Consider the following 14,490-nt stretch of genomic DNA (forward strand, 5'->3'; position numbering starts at 1 on the left):
GATCAGGGACACTACTGCTAGCTGTGAGTTTTGATGAGGAAAAGGAACCTGAGAAATGACACAGCTAAAGTCACACGTGAATAGAGATGGGCTGGTGCCTGCAGACATCTCCTCAGCTGCCAATGGCATCTGAAGAACACAAGGATGCATGTTAGAGGATTTGCTGGCTGTGCACTTATTGCAAATCCTCTCCTCTCTCCACAGTCCAAATAAAAACCTCCCTGCTTAGAGCTTCTCAAGAAACCAACCCCTTGAAAACACCAACAAACAAACAGCACTCCTCACCCTCCAGGCTTTTTGCAGTTACAATAAAGCTTTTTGGAAAGGTTTAGACGCACGACTGAGGAGGTATAAACTTGTTTCCAAAACAGTACTAAAGATACAGGATTTGGAAGCAAATCCAGAGAAAACACAGCAGGCACCGTGGTAGGGGTTGAACGGTAACGTTCAACTTACATTGCCGTTTCCAATGAACCACCACCCTCTCAAAGGAAAGGAAAATGGAAGGTATGAAAAAACCATATGTGCCTGAGAAATTTCCTTTAAAGCCCTGAAAATGCTTGTGTACACTAAGATCACAAGGCTGTTCATTATGCAGATTTAAAGGCCTATAAACAGCTGGTAGTCCTGTCACCGAAGTAATTACATTACGGTTTTAGAGATTTAAATCCAGTTATTTGAACATTGTTTCTATTCAGTTCGTCACAGTGGGATCTCTAATTTGTTCGACATAGTCAACAGCCGAGTAGTCTATCTTGGACTAATTAGCACTCTCCAAATGCAGAAGCACACATTACACAGCACAAAGGCAAGTGTGAGAGTTGCAGGTTCTCTGCCTTCAAAGTGCTCTTGTGACGCTAAAACCTTCTGCAGGATAAACACTTTCATTTTGTTAAAATTACTTTCAGGGCTTCGTAAAATCCTGCCCATGACTAACAATTAAAAATGGTAAATAATTTGGGGGGTTTTGGATGAGAAGGTAAACAGGAACTGCACAGATGTTGGTATTTATATGGAAATTATGTTGAATGCCAATTATTTCTTTCTCCCTACAAGAAACTAAAGTTGTAACAACACTGTCAAAACATTGGAAAACCATCCTAGCTAATAATGTTATCAGTAAAGACACTTCAGTCTGATAGAATAATCTCAGGTGGAGAAATATCTCTGAAGGTCGGTGCTCTTATTTCTGGGTGAAAACAATTTTATTGAAATAAAAGCTGTGAGCCCAAAGTGAAGCACATGGAAGAAGCTTATTTCAGAGAGATATAATTGCAGCAAACTTGTTAAGTGCATAGGGAAACACCTCAGGCTGTGGTTTAACCCCCATTTACATCTGCACAACAGCAGGCTGCCTCCCAAGGGGACAATCCCACCTCTCCTGTGCTGCCTTCCCTCATGGGCATGGATGTGCATGTGGCAAATGGGCAGGGAACGGCCTTGGGTGGTGGAAAACTAATTGGGTAACTAATGTTATTGCCAGTGCTCCTGGCGAGTGTGCTGCAGTGACCTGCTCTGTGAGCACCTCGGGGCTGTACAGACACATGCTGCTCCTGCCTGGCCACAAATGTGCTTATAATCCATCCCTGGGGTCACTGTGTCAGTGTCAGTGGAAATTAAACTCATCAGCCAACTTGTTCTTATGAAAAAGACCGTTTGAAAGTGTACGAGGGCGTGCTGGCAATGAGCCCTATGAACTTCAGAGCCTCAGCCCTCTACCTCCACAAATCCCAAAGACATCAGGAAAGAGGAAAAACAAGAAAGTTTGAAAACCATCAGACTGAAAACAGCAACCACAAGATCACACCCTGAAGCCTAGAGTTGCCATCAGTACAGTGCTGTATACTTAAGCAAGTTTCCAGGTCATCATTTTACTCTCCTGGGTTCTTAATTTCAAGTGTTGTTTCAACGTGTGTTGCTGTGGAAGAGTTGCCTGCTTCCTGAGACCAAGAAACCTGTGGGCAGGTTATGGCTGGGAGACATTTCTTAAGACTAGCAGGGAAAACAGCCAAATAATATACCAATGGCTATGGGGACATGGCAAAGCAACTGTCCTGTGTGTACAGAACTGCCCAGTTCCCTTGACTTCTAATGATGACTAAGGTGGAGTAACTGATTTGGCCTTTATAAGTGACTGCAAGAGGCATAAGCTTCCAGATGACTACAGGAATGTACATGGCACCATAGGGAGGACATAGGGCAGGTCTTTGCCCAGGGCACCCAGGACAACTGGACTGTACATATCCTGGAAAGTAATGGTTGCGATAACACAATATTAAGCCTCAGCCACAGCCTCTGTTCCCAGCTTTGGTGTCACAGTCATCTGCTGCTGGACCACAACTGACTCCACCAGGTACAACCAGAGATGGAGGTGGCATTCAGGACTTACTCTGTTTGGATAGTATCTAAAGGGGTTGACAAGAAAGCTGGAGAGGGGCTTTGGAGAAGGGCCTGTAGGGACAGGACAAGGGGAATGGCTTTAACCTGCCAGAGGGGAGATTGAGATGAGCTCTGAGGCAGAAGTTCTTCCCTGGGAGGGTGCTGAGGCACTGGCACAGGGTGCCCAGAGAAGCTGTGGCTGCCCCATCCCTGGCAGTGTTCAAGGCCAGGTTGGACACAGGGGCTTGGAGCCACCTGCTCTATTGGAAGGTGTCCCTGCCCGTGGCAGGGGGTTGGGACTGGATGAGCTTTAAGGTCTCTTCCAACCCAAACCATTCCAGGATTCCACAACATGTTGACACACTGTAGGATGATATTTTTCCTCTTCTGGCCACTTTGTCACCTGCATAAACCTCAGGCTCTTTACCACTTGTAAAGCTGGCTTTGAAATACAGAGTCACAAATAAACCCTGGATGTTTCCTTTGCCCAGCCAGCTTTGGCTGGCCGACAGCTTTTGGTGTCATCTGTGCATGGGTGCTGTACATGAGCAGGCTGGGAGCTTTCTTTGGGAAGGTACAGTCTCATTACATTCATCAAAATGGGTGCCAGGGAAGGTGATGCTGCTCTCCTCCCTCACCATCTCCCACCTTCCCTCCTGCCTCCTCTGTGTCAGCTCATCTGATCATACTGCTGTTTGATGAGCTGGACCAGTCATTTGATCTCAACCTCAAAGAGGGAAACCTAAGAAAAAATAACTAAAAATCTAAGAAAAAATAACTTAAAATAGCTAAAAAGCAGCTCCTGCTATATCAGCTCACTGATCCAACTGAAATATGGGGGCATGGATGGGCCACGTTCAGTGACAGAACAGGCAGTGACACCGCTGCTTGCGCCCACAGCCTGCCTTGCTCCAGGTTGTAATGTGAAATGGCATCCTTAAATCACTGGGATTTTGACATCCACTTCCCATCTCAGTAAATGGAACTGTGCTTGCACCCCTCCCTGGACTACAGCTGCATTTATTTTTCTTCCATTTTCCTTTTGTTTTCTGAAACATGACACAAAGACCTTCATTGCTGTAAAAGCACATTTTACATGCTAAAATGGCTTTTCCAGAGAATACAGAATAATGATGATAAAGGAAGGGACGGAGAGGCTGTAACCTGGTGGGATGGGGATGTCATCAGCAGAGACATCAGAAGAACACAGACATACTTGGTGACCATGAGGGAGAAGCCCTTGTCTCTTCTGCAAGAAGGGTGGCAGATAGAAAAGCTTGGGAGCATGGGTAGGAAACCAAGATCCTCCACTCTGGGCCTCGTTAATGATACTAATCCTTCTGCACAATAGCGTCCACCAGAAGTCCTAAAATACCAACTGTCAGGAGTCAGACCAAATTAAATATGCTTGGTACACTCCTACACAGCCCTCTGAACTGCAGCCTACACAGTTGTGCTTTGTTGGGGTCTCGGATTTCCAATATTAATCAGAGTTATGCTTAAAGTGACACTTCTGTCATTATAAAAATATTAAGATCTCACAAACAGAAAATTACATGAGGGCAGATGAGTTACAGAAACTAAAGATTCTCTTTAGACAAATTTCTCTTTAATGACTAACCACTGAAAGAGGGAAATAGTAATTTACTTGAATAATTAATGTATTTCAATATTATGCTTTTATTGCTCATTAAGCAAGCATAAAAATTAATCTTTAATTATAATTTCAGGAGAAATAGGTTCAACCTTTCTTTTTTTTTTTTCATAATGTATTTGTAGAACGGTTTGAGGGACTTTTGAAGCCAAACAAACGAAGGGGGGTATATTTGCCATTTCTCCTAAGATATATGACAAACTCCTGGCCTGTGCTGCTGGTGGGAGAGCTTCCTGGTGCTGGTGCAGAGCCCCAACACTGCAGGGCCTTGTGGCCCTGAGAGATCTCAACCCAGGTAAATTAACTTGGATAATGGAAGTGGAGAATGGATTTTATTGAGTCTTTAAAATATAATTTGTGTTTTGTGCTTTGTTTACTTGTGTTTATTTCATTCTCACTATGAAAACCTGTTTCCTATCTGATGAAAGGTAGACTCTGTCGTACCACAACAAACAGCACAGCTGTAGCGAAAGCAATTGGTACTCTGCAATGCAAAGCAGGAAAAGAGCCCAAGATGGGGACTTAGACCCAGCTTTCCTGCACTCAATCTCATCCCTCAGGGAGCAAAAAGCAAATATGTGTTTCCCAGTGCCGAGGATATCAAAGATTTTCTTTCCTGGTTCTTCAAGGTGGCCCATCTCACTTAGTGTTTTCAATTGATTTACTTTTCAGTAGAATAACGTGGCTTCAAACAGCCACAGGTTTAAAACCAAAGCATAAAGAGCAATGCCAACCAATCAGATCAATCTTTTTCTTTAGTCAACTGAATTAAGTAACAGCCAGATGGCAACTAAAATAAAAAAAAAAAAAAAAGGAAAGAAAACAAAAAATAATTTATTTAACATCTTGTGCCTTGATAATATTTACAGAGGTGTTATTGGGAGGGAGCTGCGAGGGAGCTTCTCAGAGAGAACTGTTTTACTAGCTGGATATTGAGTCTGTTTACCACTAGGGTAACAAACCAACCTAATCAACTTGAATGAGGAAATCACAGAGTTTAGATGCATTGATTTCGCAGCCTTGCACAAAGCTCTGGGCAGACAAGTGTTCTTTCACAGCTAGCTCACTGTTGAGGGCTCCCTGAGTCAAGTGGCAAGTCCACACCTGAAGCTGCTGAGAAAACCAGACTGGGACTCCTACTCCCAAATTCCGCTTACCCCTTTACCTGTCACTTCTCTCCTCATAACTGGTCCTTCTGTGGGCTGTGAGACATATGAAATGCTATTTATTGGTATCACCTTTACAACTAGCAGCGACTTGCACCATGCTGAACACAACTGCATGTGACAATGACAGAAAGTCACCAAGGAGATCTCCTTCCACTGCTACAGAAAACATCTTATCACCACTAACCCATCTCTGTGCTTCAGAAGCTTTCTGCTTTGAGCATTAGGATAGATGCTGGAGCACTGGCAGGGTGAAATGGGAACATGTTTTGTCACAAAGTTAGTATGGAAACACAATAAATGGGTCAAGATTTGAAAGACAGCTACAGACCTGTTGCTGGTCACGATCCAACTTACCACTGAGAGGGTGAGGAACAGTGAATTGCTTTCTTCTGCTCGAAGTGGATGTTGAGGCAGACTTGCGAAGAGGTGGTACTTGGTTGGTTGCAGGAGCTTCGCTCTGCTGGGCTTTCCTCAGCTGGACCATTTGTTCAAGTCTCTTCAGCCTTTCTTGTGAACGACAGATGAACTGAGGCTTGTGGATTTCTAGTGCTTCCTACGTGGAATCATAGAATCAACTAGGTTGGAAAAGACCTTTAAGATTATTATGTCCATGAGACAGAGAAACCGCTTCATTTAAAAGAATTAAAGGGAAGGGAAAAGGTGATATGCATCTAACTGGTTTCAGTCAGAGATTATCAATGAAAGTGATTCCTCTTCTGTACAAAAGTTAGCAAACTGCCTGTCCATCTGTCTTTACTTCCTTTCACAGTTAGAAAGCTGCCTTGGTGTGACATTAACACATCAGACAAAGGAGAACCTTTGAAAAATCCCCAATTTCCAGAAAACATATTTGACTTACATATTTTTGACTTACATATTTTTATACATAATATGTCATATTGTTATATGTTTATATGTTTTGAGTTACATATTTTTATGTTATCCAAATCCAAGTTCTTGATGTTTTGCCTATTTCCTTGTCTCACCCCATCGCCAAAGCAGCTTGTCACTGACAGTTCACAAGCTTTCCAGTTTATTTAGATTGTCGTGCAGATCTACTCATGGATGAGCCAGAAGGAAAACACTTCCCAGTCAAAGGCTGCTTCAACATTTAGGAATGTCTTAGGACAGAAGAGAGGAGTGGAGATTGGTCTTTAACATGCTCCAGAGGAGAAGACAGGAAAGCACGTCTGGGGCTTGGTATCAACCCAGGGTCATGTCCACACCTATGGTAGCCACTCATGGAAATTGGCAGCTTCAAGGTACAATTTCAAAAGTGTCTTTGGAAAATTTGTAAATCCCTGAATTTTTAACATGTTCCTCTGCAGGAATGGCAGCTGGGGCTTGAAATGGGGAGCTTTTGAAACCAAACAACCAATGAAGTCTTGGCATCCTCAACATAAGAAGGACATGGAGCTGCTAGAGTAAGTCCAGAGGAGGCCACAAGGATGATCAGGGGCTGGAGCATCTCCTGTATGAAGACAGGCTGAGAAAGCTGGGGCTATTCAGACTGGAGAAGAGAAGCTGCGTGGAGACCTCAGAGCAGCTTCCAGTGTCTGAAGGGGGCTACAAGGATGCTGGAGAGGGACTCTTCATCAGGGACTGTAGTGATAGGATAAGGGGTGATGGGTTCAGACTGAAACAGGGGAAGTTCAGGTTAAATATAAGGAAGTTTTTCACTGTGAGGGTGCTGAGGCGCTGGCACAGGGTGCCCAGAGAAGCTGTGAATGCCCCATCCCTGGCAGTGTTCAAGGCCAGGTTGGACACAGGGGCTTGGAGCAACCTCCTCTAGTGGGAGGCAGGCCTGCCTGTGGCAGGGGGTTGGAACTAGATGATCTTAAGGTCCTTTCTAACCCTAACTATTCTATGATTCTTCCCTCAGCCACATCCTGGGAAACAAACACCATCCATAAAAACAAAAGGAAAAAAAAAGGAAAAATAATAATAATTACAAAATCAATCCCCATATTAACAACAACAATACCAACAAATGGATATTTACCCGCAGTGTCCGCGGGGTAGGTGGATGTTTCTCAGCCTGGGAGCTGGTTTCTGGCTGGGTGAGTGCGTTGCTTTTCCCATGAGTAACATCTGGCGAGTGAGCCGTGGATAGTGTTACCCTGCTGGCTCCCTCCCGCTCGTCCTCCTCCTCACGCTCTTTCAGTTTGTCACTTGAACCACAGAATTCATAATCGCCTTGGAGAGATTTAAAAGTTCATTAAGAGTGCATGGTTAATTTTTTATTGGGTTCTCCACCTCATTAGACAGAGAGAGCAATTTCTGAAATAAGAATGCCAAGGTATTATTAATAGGCCTCATTAAGCAGAATAGATCAAATCTAATCATAGGTGCTGCTCGCTGCCCTGTGACACCCAGAGTATCTTTCACATTAAGCCAGACATGGCATCAAAGCATAATTAAACTGCTCGGGTGTTTAGCTTCATTTGCTGGTATTTGCTTCCCAAAAGCAAGATGCTTCTGTGCACAGTTCTATCATGGAAAGCAAAGGATGTCATGCTGCGATTTGTAGTTTGAGTTCATTATGATTTATTGCACGTACTGTAGGAAATAACATATTCTTATGGACCTTAATCACATATCATTTCTTTTTGACTGTACTGAGATTTCATAAACACTACTCTCATTTTGATCTTTGTTGATAAAACGGTTTGCTTCCTATCATTTCTATATATTCATTAGCCAGTGGAAGGACTCCATGAAACAAATAATAAACAAAAGGTTAATGTGCATTATAGCATATTATTATGAAAGCTGTCAATTCACATTGAGAAAAAAAGAGATTATTTTCTACACTTATAATTATGCTTTAATGCTCTGTGACTGATAGTACCTCACAAATTAGGACCAAAAGAGGCAGAAATCAGAGCTAACAAGACTTCATATAGAGGACAGAATTAATCCAAAATAACAAAGGAGCTTCGGAAGAGCGCCATCTGAACTCTTTTGAAAAGTCACACTGGAGTACTTCTTCCTTGCCAAATAATTTGATTTCTAGAACTAAATATCTGGGAATAAAGCCCATTACTGTTTTATTTCAATTTTTGGTTACAATAAACTTAAAATATTTTCCTCTTTATGACATATTGTACATATTATATTGTACTTAAAAAACATATTAAAATGATCTGTGTTGGGTACATTTGCCTTATAAAAGCCTGAACTCTATTTCCTCCCTAATACTGTTGTTCTTAACATTTTGGGGAAAAAAACCAAAACCCTTGAATCCTGTGAACATGAAATTAAACTCCTCGATAAACCAGGTTTACAGAGGTGCTGATTAACTTTATCTTTGATAGATCTCAGTGGATGCTTTGCTGTTGTAAATCTAAGTCACTTCCAGTTAGGGAAATGGCATGATTTAACTCTAGGCACTGAAAGCAGAACGTAGGCTTCTCTCATTGAAATAGGTCTTATATTCAGTAGCTTTGTAGTCAATAATGAAGTTTTGCCTACCTGCCTAAGAAAAAATCTGTAAGAAAAAGCACTCTAAGAAGAAAAGCATTTTCAAGGTAATTTTGGAGTAAATTTCTTACAAACCTATTAATACTAAAGCCAAATTAATCTACTGTATATCTCAGCTGTCTCCTGGAAAAATACCTTCTGCATAAATACAGCTGCTCGTGTCATCCTCATTTTAGCTCTATGAATAATGTTGAAAGTAAGACATCCCAACTGGTGCTGAACTGCAAGAAATTACACTTTACATGCTGAAACCTTGTTGATAATCATAGTTCATGCTGTTGTGTCAAAAAAGAGAAAGACTGCAGAAGTGAAAGAAAGGTATCAGAAGGTGGTTGTGAAAATAACCTAATTCCTGGTGTGTTTGGTTGGGCTGGGACTGCCTGACTCTGCAATTCTAATGTTTTTTCAAGATTGTCTTGAATCTACTTACAAAGTAAGCCTATCGTTCTTTTTTTTTAATCTTGTTTTCTATTAACCATAGCAATGTATACAGTCAGATTAGTTGATTGATCTCTCACCAGATGACTCATGCTCAGCACTTAAAGCTGGACTAAAATGGACTGAATTTCCATTATTTCACTTTTTTTTTTCTTTGAGTCTGATCTCATCTTATTATTGAAACCATATTCCTAACAACCACAGTAGGATTTGTACCTTACTTTTTAGGAGCTGGTTTTCCCTATGAACATTTTCTTCCAGGAGGGTTCTTGATGAAGCTGTTAGATTGCACAAGCTTCTGGAGACAGAGATTTTTGGTTTCAGGATGCCCTGTGCTTGGATCTCTTTGGATCTGGAGGTGCCTTTGGAGGGATCTCTCTTTCCCAATGAGACATCACTAGCAACAGCAACTGCCTTTCTGGATGCTGTATCTGGAAGGGAGCCAGAGTCCATTGCACTGCTCCAGCCTGTGGTGCATTGATTCTTCTTGCTTCCCGATAGCATTTGTGTTCCTGTGAAAAACAGGGAAAAAACCCAAATTCTATAACAGGGGAACATTTTCCTTTCAGCCCTCTAGTCCTCATAATTTCTATTTCCTGTAAAACTGCTTTCAGTAGTATATTCTGAAAGTTGTGATAGAAATTGTATCACGACTGTCATGCAGATGTACTGCAACAAAAGAAATAAGAGGATACTCTTCATGAAAATACACTGCCTTTTAAAATAATATATATACACTGTGATGGGCAGCGTGGAAGGAATCGAGATATCCTATAAAAAGGTAGCCTATGCGTCTTTGTCTTGTCTCTTATTCATTTGAGAGAAACATTTTAGATTGGTTAGATCTGGTCAAAATTATAGTTACGGATTCAATGGTGGCTGTGATGAAAACTGAGGTCCAAGAGGTTTCGGAATCAGGGTTTTAACCTGTCTGTAATTCAGTGGCTGCCTCAGAAGGATCTCCTATAGCCAACATTTCTAGTGCCTTGTTCTACCTCTATGCACAGCTGCAGCATAATCCAGCAGCAAAAGGGTCCAATTTGTACAAGACATGCTTTCCCATTAAATTGTTTCAATGAGAAGGATGTTACAAAGCACCTACAACTGCAGGACCCTGCCATGTCAAAAGTGACAGATCTAGTTGGCCTGACCACCATTACTGCCAGCCAAACCCTGGAAAACTAAAAACCCAGGCAAATAAGCAAGAGCGTCCCAATTTCCAAGGAAGGAGCATTTTAGGCAGAGTTTTGAAGCGAGAAGAGGTAGAATAGTAAACCCCCAAAATATCAGGAAATGAAATCCAAAGAATTGGGGACAGCGGGGAGAAAGGGGGAGATGGGATTATTTCATGTCCCTATAAACCACTGGACAGTGGTCCCTGGTAAGCACGCACCCCCATGGCCATGCACACACCATGACCCTGCTCTTTCTTTTCAATCATGTGCATAAACTTCCTATTGGCAACCCTAGGCACAGGCTGACCTAAGACCTAAAGATTTATGTAGATGGAAATGATCAATAGCTGTTAAAAATCTCTGAAAGAAGGCAAGCAAGAGATTTGGGAGGTACAAGGGAAAAAAACAACAACTGATTTCAGACCTAAGCATAAACTCAAACTAGGCAGGGATTGTCCTGTTCTATATTGTGGACATATACATATATATACATATACATTTAATAAATGACTGGTGTTTCATGACAAAAGCTTTTTTAAAAGTGGCCATATAATTCTTTTCTCTGCTGACTCATTTGCAGCAGCTGCACCTCTGTGAACGCTTCTTACCAATATCTTAGTTGAGGGCAGATGGAAGGTTAGAGGTTGTTTTTTTCTCAATCCATGAGAAAGAGTGTGATGGCACATCATAGAATAGTTTGGGTTGGAAGAGACCTTCAAAGCCATGTTAGACACTTCCTTATCTCTTAGTCATTAAGTAAAATTAGATCCTTCAGTGCTGTGCGGGAAGTTTTCAGTTCACTTTCTCGATCCTTAATCCACTCATAATAGATGAGAAATACTCTTTGCCACAAAATGATGATCTCCTACATGTTTTAGTGATCTGAATGGCTCATGTTTCTGTATTTCTGAGGCAATTAAGGTACAGCATCTAGTGTTTTTCCCTTATTATGCAGATCAGAAATCTTTTAACAGCTTCCATTCGTTTCAGTAAGTACCTCTACAGGGAGAAGGGGTCACCTTCTCAAGGGATCCTTTGGTGAGGTATCCCTGAAGACCAGCATGGACATAAACCAGCCCCACCCCCCAACTTTTTTCTAATTAAATTCATTGAGATAAACCCCATCCTAAGCAATTTCACAGCCATACAGAAAATCTGGTCAAAGCAGGGAAGTGCACATAAGAGCTCTCAAATTCTAGGCTAGCATCCAATCTCTCTTCACTCTGGTATAACTTATTTTTCTCCTTGCTTTTCGCACATTGCAAATATTTGCCTTACCTTTTGTCAAAACTTAGCTCTCTCCTCAGATGAAAATAGTTTTGATGCAAATACTCTCAACAAACTGAATAGACTCGATTCTGCTCATACACTCAGTTGGAGCTCATGCATTTGCAGTGATCTCTTCCTTCATTCCCTGACTGATCCCATACCTGCAGTTACACACTGGTTTCTACAAATGTTTTATGACTTATAGAGGGGAAAAAAACATTGGGACAGATTAATGGGGTCATGGGCATCAAAGAGTCTTAGTGGGAGGAGGTAGAAACAAGCAGCATGGTAGGAGAAGATGAAAAAAGCAGCAGGTAGCATTAAGTAACTGCAGAGCATCAGAGGTGGAAGTCTTTTCACAAAGCCAGCCAAGATACTAGAAGGATAGAGGAAGGGAAAAAAAGAGGGGAGCTAAACCACAGAAAGAAATGGAATGGAAAACAGATTATCTCTTTAAATCATCCTTTAAATTAGTTTACTGGCCAGCAGAAATCAGAGAGGGGAAGAAAAGAAAGTGGAAAGGAGAAAACAATTTCTGCTCATCCAAGGCAGCATCACAGTAGGAGATAATTTGCCTTCATATCAAGAAACAGTCTGTGCAACAAATGTGTGTGTCGTGAAGCCAAACAGCTTCTTCCTCAAGATTGTGGGATTGCTCAACCACTGTGGTGTCCCCAGGAGCCGCTCTTTGCTGCCGGGCATTAGTATCCAAAACTGCAGAATCAATCGTGAGGGTGGTGAAAATCGGCTGCAAGGTAGCAGAATAAAACAGGGATACCAGACTGAATGAGTTGTCTATAAGTCACATCTCTTAACATCTTAGAACATGATCTGCACAAAAGAAAGAAGAGTTGCCTGGAGTATTCTCACTCCATTTACTCCTAACTACTAAACTAGCTATTTGTGGATATTGGCTTCCAAGTATAAGTACAGGAACCTTCAAGAACTGAGAATTAAGCCCCAGGAAATTTCTTACATTTAGTCCAAATGGAGACAGCCTTCCCTTCTGTACTACACCCCTTCCCTGGTAAAAGAAATGCCACTAGTGACATTCTGCCCATAAGATCTGGGGAATCCCTATAAAGAAGTGAATTAGAAGAGAAAGAAAAGAAAGGCATGAAGAAGACTAGGAATGATGTCTAAAATTAGGAAAATGTGGTGGCTGCTGCTTAGCATTTTAGGCCAACAAAAGAATGACTGAGAAAAAATTTAAAAAACAAGATTCCTTATGCAATTCGGGTATAAGAACGCTGCATCCTTTCTGCATGAAACGTGTCTTCCTTGGATTTTGTACTAATATTAAAATTAAACCTTAATCCTTATTAGATTCACAGTATGGTGGGGCTTTTTTTTAGGTAGTTAATTAAGGCAGTAAGAAAAGGTGCACCTTGTTCTTGTCTAACATCGGAGGCAATCAGAATAATAACGGAGCCAATTTGCTGAATTCTTTGCTCTAACTCCCTCTGGAATTAACCTTTCCATTCAAAAGGTACACCCAGGCACAGCCAGTCCCCAGGAAAACACAGCAAAGCAAAGCAGACATGGGCACCAAAGATCAACTCCCTCATCCTCAAAGCAGCTGTCAATTACCTTAACTAAGGAATGCAGATGCAAATGATGTATAGGAAAAAAAAAGGCAAAGGTGCTTAAAGGTAGGATCACAGAGTTTCACTCTGTGCATTTGAGATCATTTTTAATATACTGTATAGGGAATTAGGACTGTTACTCTCATTAAGGCTATCTGGAATTGTATATCTAAATCCCCAGGCATCAAACTTGAAATATATATGCCCCTCTGAGATTAGCTAGAATTGCAACTGGATGACTAGCAATATATGTTTTTTCTATTACCCCAGCTGAAGAAAGACTTTAAAACTAATGAACAAAGACATGCAAGTGTAATGCTTTGGGAGATACGGGAGAACCAAACTCAAAGAAACAGAAAGCAGAATGATTCCATTAACAAAATTCAGTGAATGCAGATCCTAGTTGTAAAAGTTCAGCTGCTTATAGGAGAAGAAGTTAAGGAACAAAATCGTAATTGTGCTGGGAGAAAAGTCATTTTTGCCCTATGCAAGGAAGAAGATGACAACAGTTTGAGTTTTAAATAATGACTTAGTGAAAACCATATGATATTGGAGAAGTTAAAACTATCCTGTAAAACCAAGGGTAGGTTTTCAAAAGCTCTTTTTTGTAAAGAATCCTTGATCTCTGAGTAAAATAAGTATATTGTTTTACTGTAAAGTATCTTTTTACATTTTCCTCTCTCTCCCTTCAGGGGGTTTTGCTAACAGGAAGTGACCCTGCATTACAGCAGGTTAAACTTGCCTTTCCTTGAAAGACGCACAATTCAGGCGAACATACCCTTTTCCATTGTTACTGCTTTTTTCCCCCCTTTTCGCTTTACAACAGGATAATGCAGCTTTTCATACTTTCACATAACCCTTTTCCCAGTGTTTCAGTGTGGATTTTTGATGATTCATAACAAAGTGCTGCTTTGAAATTGGCCAAAGCTCATTTTAACATGAGCAGTGCTACAAATCCTCCCAGACCACCAAGCAAGCCTGACAAGAGGGGGCCAGGGAAGGAGACACGCAGCGTTGATTCACTGTGTGTCGTTAATAGGATCAGACATCGCCACTGTAGGTAGGTTACATTATAGACCACCTGCAGGGTATTTTTTATAATTTAATTTAATAAAAGCTCTATGCCTGGGCTGCTGAGCTCTTCCAGACCTCTGTGATGAGAACTGATGCTGCTTATACCCCAAGCAGAGAGGACCAGCAATTAATGTTCCATAAATGTAAGCAACTTCTACCTTAGAATCTCAAAATCACAGACTGGTTTGGGTTGAAGGTTGCTTAAAGCTCAGCCAGTTCCAACCCCCTGCCACGGGCAGGGACACCTTCCAATAGAGCAGGTT

At 41.5% G+C, this 14,490-nt stretch overlaps 1 protein-coding gene across 5 annotated transcripts in view; it reads right to left on the reverse strand.

Annotated features, from left to right (window-relative positions):
- C5H10orf90 (chromosome 5 C10orf90 homolog) overlaps positions 1-14,490 on the reverse strand; it is an 84,988-nt gene that overhangs the window by 8,164 nt on the left and 62,334 nt on the right. For all 5 annotated transcript variants that reach the window (XM_030488515.1, XM_030488518.1, XM_030488513.1 and 2 more), the window contains 3 exons: positions 9,345-9,635; positions 7,205-7,398; positions 5,557-5,755 (listed from right to left, as the gene is read on the reverse strand). In XM_030488515.1, the coding sequence (XP_030344375.1) occupies positions 5,557-5,755; positions 7,205-7,398; positions 9,345-9,635 (684 nt within the window). The remainder of the gene's footprint in view (positions 1-5,556; positions 5,756-7,204; positions 7,399-9,344; positions 9,636-14,490) is intronic.

This window comes from Strigops habroptila, chromosome 5 (genome assembly GCF_004027225.2).
Source record: "Strigops habroptila isolate Jane chromosome 5, bStrHab1.2.pri, whole genome shotgun sequence".
Lineage (NCBI taxonomy): Eukaryota > Metazoa > Chordata > Aves > Psittaciformes > Psittacidae > Strigops > Strigops habroptila.